Genomic DNA, 6,068 nt, shown 5'->3' with positions numbered 1-6,068 from the left:
CACACACACACACACACAAACAAACTCTCTCTTGTGATTGGTCGGTGTAAATCTTTGTGCTGTGATTGGTGGACAGGTGAGCCCGCCCAGGCAGAGCTGCTTTGTTACGTTTGAGGACAACTCCAAGTTCTGGGTCCTCTGGAAGGACATCCAACACGGTGAGAGACAGACAGACAGGTAGAAAGACAGACAGACAGGGAGAGAGAGAGAGACAGACAGACAGACCCCAAAAACAACAAATATTGCAAATTTTTCTGAATATGACTCCTTTCTGAATATAATGACTATTTTCAGACTGTAATGACTCTTTTCTGAATGTAAAGACTCTTTTCTGAATGTAATGACTCCTTTCTGAATGTAATGACTATTTTCAGACTGTAATGACTCTTTTCAGACTGCAATGACTCTTTTCTGAATGTAAAGACTCTTTTCTGAATGTAATGACTCCTTTCTGAATGTAATGACTATTTTCAGACTGTAATGACTCTTTTCTGAATGTAATGACTCTTTTTAGACTATAAGGACTCTTGTCTGAATGTAAAGACTCTTTTTGAATATAATGACTCTTTTCTGAATGTAAAGACTCTTTTCTGAATGTAATGACTCCTTTCTGAATATAATGACTATTTTCAGACTGTAATGACTCTTTTCAAACTGTAATGACTCTTTTCTGAATGTAATGACTCTTTTCTGAATATAAGGACTTTTCAGACTGTAATAACTCTTTTCTGAATGTAATGACTCTTTTCTGAATGTATTGACTCTTTTCTGAATGTAATGACTCTTTCCTGAATATAACGACTCTTTCTGAATATAATGACTCTTCTGAATGTAATGACTCTTTTCTGAATACTCCTTTCAGACTGTAATAACTCTTTTCTGAATATAAACTTTTTTTCTGAATGTAAAGACTCTTTTCTGAATATAATTATTTTCTGAATATAATGAATTTAAAGTATTTTGCCAGTTTCATATCCAGGCATAGATATAAATATATATTAGGATTTCCTTATCCTGCTTCTGTCTCTCAATCTTCATCCAATCACATTGCAGCTGGCGTGCCAGGGGAGGAGCCTCGCTGCTCTGTGTGCCGGGAGGCGGAGCCAGACTCTGACAGCCAATCAAACAACCGGATCCTCATCTGTGGGAAATGTGGCATCGGTGAGTGAGACAGGCAGTTTAACTATTATAATAACATCTTACAGACTGTAACAGTAACTCACTGCCTCTCTGTCTGCCTGCCTGTCTGTCTCTCTGACTGTTTGTCGGTCTGTCTGACTGCCTGTCTGTCTCTCCTGCAGGTTTTCACCAGCAGTGCCATGTTCCTGCTGTTGAGGGCAGCGTCAGTCTCAGTCCCTGGTTCTGTAGACGCTGTGTCTTTGCTCTAGCTGTCAGGGTACACACACACATAAACGCAGACACACACACACAGACACACACACATAGACATAATAATAATAATATTAATAAATTGAATTTGTATAGCGCTTTTTCCAAGCTCGAAGTTGCTTTACAGAGTAGAAACAGTAGATAAGGAGGAGCTTTGACTTGGGGACGTAGAGGAAACCGGCTGAGGTGGATCTGAGTGTATGGCTTTGTAGGTAAGGACCAGGATTTTGTATGTGATCTGGTGAGAAATGGGAAGCCAGTGTAGCTGTTTTTGGACCGGAGTACCAGGATGTGGAGCAAGTGATGAGTTCTGCGGCTGAGTTCTGAACCAGTTGGAGCCTTTTAATGGAGGTGGAGCTGATGCCGAGGAGTAGTGAGTTGCAATAGTCAAGTCGTGAGGGGATGAAGGCGTGAAGAAGTCTTTCGGCAGCAGAGGGAGTGAGTGAGGTTCTGATTTTGGCAATATTTCGAAGGTGAAAGAAGGATGCTTTGATGACTTGACGTATGTGAGGCCCAAGGTTGCGGGGGCTGGGGAGATGGGAAGACGATGGTGCCATCAATGATGAGAGTGGGGTTATCGGTGAGAGTGGGGTTATCGGTGAGAGTGGGGTTATCGGTGAGAGTGGGGTTATTGGCTTTGCTGAGAGTGGATTTAGAGCCTATGAGGAGGAATTCTTTTTTATTGCGCTTTAGTTTGAGGAAGTTGTGGTGCATCCAGGTTTTGATTGCTGACAGACAGGAGTTGATGTGGGAGAGGGGGGGATTGTGGGGGGAGTTGGTGCTGAGGTAGATCTGGGTGTCATCAGCATAACAGTGGAAGTTCAGGTTGAAATGGCGGAGTATCTTACCAAGGGGGAGGATGTAGATGATAAAAAGAAGGGGGCCGAGTACTGAGCCTAGGGGAACGCCTTGGGTGACTGAGACAGTAGCAGAGATGTGGTTATGAAGGGAGATGGAATGAGATCTGTCAGAAAGGTATGAACGGAGACAGGTGAGTGCAGTACTTTCGATACCAAGGTCTTTGAGTCTGGTGAGCAGGATGTTATGGCTCACAGTATCGAAGGCTGCACTCAGGTCAAGAAGAATAAGGATGTTTAGAGGGGGTGGTATCAGGGGTTGTGACCAGGACAAACTGGGAGAGGAGGCAGTGTGGAGGAGGAGAAGGGAGGTCAGCCCGGGTAGGGAAAGAAGGGTCCGTGGTAGGCGCTGGAGTAGATACTGGGTGGGTCAGATGCAGGGGATAGAGACTGATAAATGGTGTTGATTTTGTCTGCGAAAAAGTGAAGGAATGAGTTGCAGAGATCAGGAGAAGAAGTAGGGTGGGTGTTGGCCCGAGGCTTGATGAGGGTTGCTGAAGATGGAGGAGAGGTAGGCAGATTTGGCAGAAATGAGAGCCTCTTTGTAGGCAGTGAGGTGGAGTTTATAGGCTTCATGGTGACTGTGAGATATGATTTGTTTTGTCAGGCGTTTGAGTTGGCTTCAAGTTTGTTTTATTTTCCAGAGAGCAGGGGTGCACCAGGGTGACGAGGTGTTAAAGGTGGCGGTTTTTGTTTTGAGGGGGGCCAGAGAGTTAAGGGACGAAGACAAAACGGAGTTGAGGTGGTTTGTGAGATCATCAGGTGAGGTGAGGGTTGAGTCCAGGTGGAGAGTGGAGGAGAGCAGGTCAGAGAGATGGGGGAGATAAATGGATTTAAGATTGCAGAAGGTGATTTCTCGTAGGATGTGTGGGCGTGCGGTTGGAGAAGGAATGATGAACTGTATCAGTTTGTAATCAGAGAGGGGAAAGAGGCATGGATGGAGGTCCAGCACAGGTAGGTTGATGGAGCAAACCAGGTCGAGGATGTGTCCTTTGTCATGGGTGGGGAATGTGACATGTTGGATGAGAGTGAAGTTGTCCAGTAAAGTGGTGAATTCTGACGACAGCTTGCCGGTGGGGGAGTCGATATGGATGTTGAAGTCACCGAGTAGCAGCAGACGTGAGGAGAGAGATGAGGCTAGTGGGAGGAGTTCTGTGAAGTCTGAGAGAAAGCAAGGGTTTGGTTTAGGTGGCCGGTAGATGAGGAGAACTGTCATGGAGGAAAGAGCTTTGAAGGCGAGATATTCAAATGAAGATTCGGAGGGGAGGGTGAGTTCAGTGATCCGGAAGTTCTGACTGTAAATGACGGCGAGGCCGCCACCACGTCGGGAGGGGCGGGGTTTGCAAATGTAAATGTATCCAGTGGGGGATGCTTGGTTGAGGAAAAAGAAGTCGTTGGGTTGTTGCCAGGTTTCGGTGAGCAGAAGAAAGTCCAGCGAGATGTCGAGGATTAGATTATGAAGGACAGGGGCTTTATTGTTGATTGAGCGGGTGTTGAGGAGGGCAAAGTTGGCATGGTGAGATGGGGGCAGGCTGGAAAGATCTGAGGTTGTCCCAGTTAACAGTGCGTGTGGGGGGGTAATGGAATTGAGCAAAGACAGCGAGGGAATTTGTAGATGATTGGAGAACAGGTATAGGTGAAGCGTGAATAGCGCTGTAGTCCAGTCCGGGTTGTTTGAGCAGCCTGTCGGTGCGCTCAGCTGTATGTGATGCAGTGAGGGAAGCGTTCGGATGATGAGGAAGAAGTGTGACAGAGCGGGCCGGGGACCAGATGGAGGGAATGGATTGTCCGTGGTGAAGATAAACAAACCTGCGGCGACAGCTTGTGTGGATGTAACGGGGTCGTCAAAGAAGTCCAAGCTGTTTGACGACCGGGATGCATGATGGAATGGAGAAGTTGATTAATTCAGCCAGTTGCAGAGTTGAGTATTTGAACATGATGCCGAGCAGAGGGACTGAGAGCAGCGTGGCAGCAGTTAGCAGTGGATGAGTGCTAAGATGATCCACGGCAAGCCAGGAGGAGATGAAGATCTCGGTCACGGCTGCTTCTGGTTCGAGTTTTGCTTTTGGCTAGGAAATCGGGTTAGCCGCTGATGCAGCTAGAGTTAGTGTTGGAGCTCGAAACCTGCTCCGGTCTCAGGGTCCAGATAAATACACTCAGAAACTAAGATGATGATGAATGATCATTTATTCAATGGAATATTCCAGAGACAAGTCATGTTACTCAGCATGCAACCATCACAGAGTTATCTTTCCCTCCTCACTAAGTCTCCCCCTCTTTATTTATTCCAGGGCCAAAGCTCATTAAACCTTGTGCCTGTTCTCCTTGTCTCCAAAGATCAGATGTGGCTTTCACTCCCATCCTGCAACTGTCTCTCCCTAGGACATCCTGACCTGCTTTAGCACTAGTTACACTAAGAATTCAGGTAGTTGCACAGGCAGGGTCCACTTCTTATATGTCAATAAAAAGCATTGGCGCATTATAAGCATATATAATCATTCACGGTAAATATGTGGTTACTCATACTTCAATATATGGTTTAAACAAATATATTTCCAACATTTGCCACCACGTGTTGGATGAGCACGAGCAGCCAGCTAGCGGCAAACCGACGGGGAAGTAGTCCGGGCGAGATGCCGAGCGGGTTCAGGAACCAGCTGGTGGCTGTCCAGAGGTAGGGGGACAGTGAAGACAGACACTAACACAACAGGAGGAAGGAAAGAATAGCGCGGCAGACGGAAAAGCGGCGAATAGACAGCGCCAGCGTCCTCTCACGTCGCCAGCGTCCTTCTGCAAAAAAATGTTGTTGTGTCTGAGGGACTAATGTGAACCTGGACGTAGACACACACACGCAGACACAAATACACACGCACACAGACACACACTCACACAGACACACACTCACACAAAGCTCTGTATAACCAGTCTCCCCCTGTCTGTACTCCCTGTCTCTCTGTCTACTTGTCTGTCCCCCTGTCTGTCCTCTCTGTCTCCCTGTCTGTCCCCCTGTCTGTCCTCTCTGTCTCCCTGTCTGTCCTCCCTAACTTCCTGCCTGTCCTCCCTGTCCCCCCTGCAGAAAGGCGGAGCCCTGAAGAAAGGTCTGATAGCCAGAGCCCTGTCCTCCATGAAGCAGGTCCTGCTGTACGACCTGGACTCTCTGGACTGGGACTCTCAGCACCGGACCAATCAGCAGCAGTGTTACTGTTACTGTGGTGGTCCTGGAGAGTAAGTCTCACCCCCAGGCCCCCCAGGCCCCCAAAACCTCCTACTCCCCACAGTCCCCCCAGATCCCCCAGGCCCCCAAAACCTCCCAGTCCTTCTATTTCCCCACAGATCCCACAGGGCCCCCAGTCCCCCTAGTCTGCCCAGTCCCCACAGTCCCCCAGGTGTGTAAATGTTGTGACATGTAATAACATGTTATAACGTGTAATAACATGTTATAACGTGTAATAACATGTTATAACGTGTAATAACATGTTATAACGTGTCATAACGTGTCATAATATGTAATAACGTGTCATAACATGTAATAACGTGTCATAACGTGTCATAACATGTAATAACGTGTTATAACGTGTGATAACGTGCCGCAGGTGGTACCTGAAGATGCTGCAGTGTTTCCGGTGTCAGCAGTGGTTCCATGAAGCCTGCACGCAGTGTCTGCAGGACGCCATGATGTTCGGAGACAGGTGGACAAATATCTCTAAATATCTCTCAATGTCTCTCAAATATCTCTAAATATCACTCTCTTCCTCCAGGTTCTACCTCTTCCTGTGTAATGGTCTCTCTCTTGCTCCAGGTTCTACCTCTTCCTGTGTAATG

At 47.1% G+C, this 6,068-nt stretch overlaps 1 protein-coding gene across 1 annotated transcript; it reads left to right on the top strand.

Moving 5' to 3' along the window:
- Nucleotides 1–76: 76 nt before the first annotated feature.
- LOC117940169 (PHD finger protein 19-like) lies at nucleotides 77–6,062 on the top strand (the record flags this gene model as incomplete). Its single annotated transcript, XM_034865534.1, has 6 exons — nucleotides 77–158; nucleotides 1,054–1,161; nucleotides 1,302–1,396; nucleotides 5,323–5,471; nucleotides 5,840–5,935; nucleotides 6,005–6,062. Coding segments are annotated over 6 exons (588 nt in total), but the record flags the coding sequence as incomplete, so codon positions are not given.
- Nucleotides 6,063–6,068: the final 6 nt, after the last annotated feature.

The sequence above is a fragment of the Etheostoma cragini genome, unplaced genomic scaffold (assembly GCF_013103735.1).
Source record: "Etheostoma cragini isolate CJK2018 unplaced genomic scaffold, CSU_Ecrag_1.0 ScbMSFa_1856, whole genome shotgun sequence".
NCBI classification, from domain to species: Eukaryota; Metazoa; Chordata; class Actinopteri; order Perciformes; family Percidae; genus Etheostoma; species Etheostoma cragini.
The sequence above is the reverse complement of the archived record's forward strand: the minus strand, read 5'-3'. Positions and strand labels throughout refer to the sequence as shown.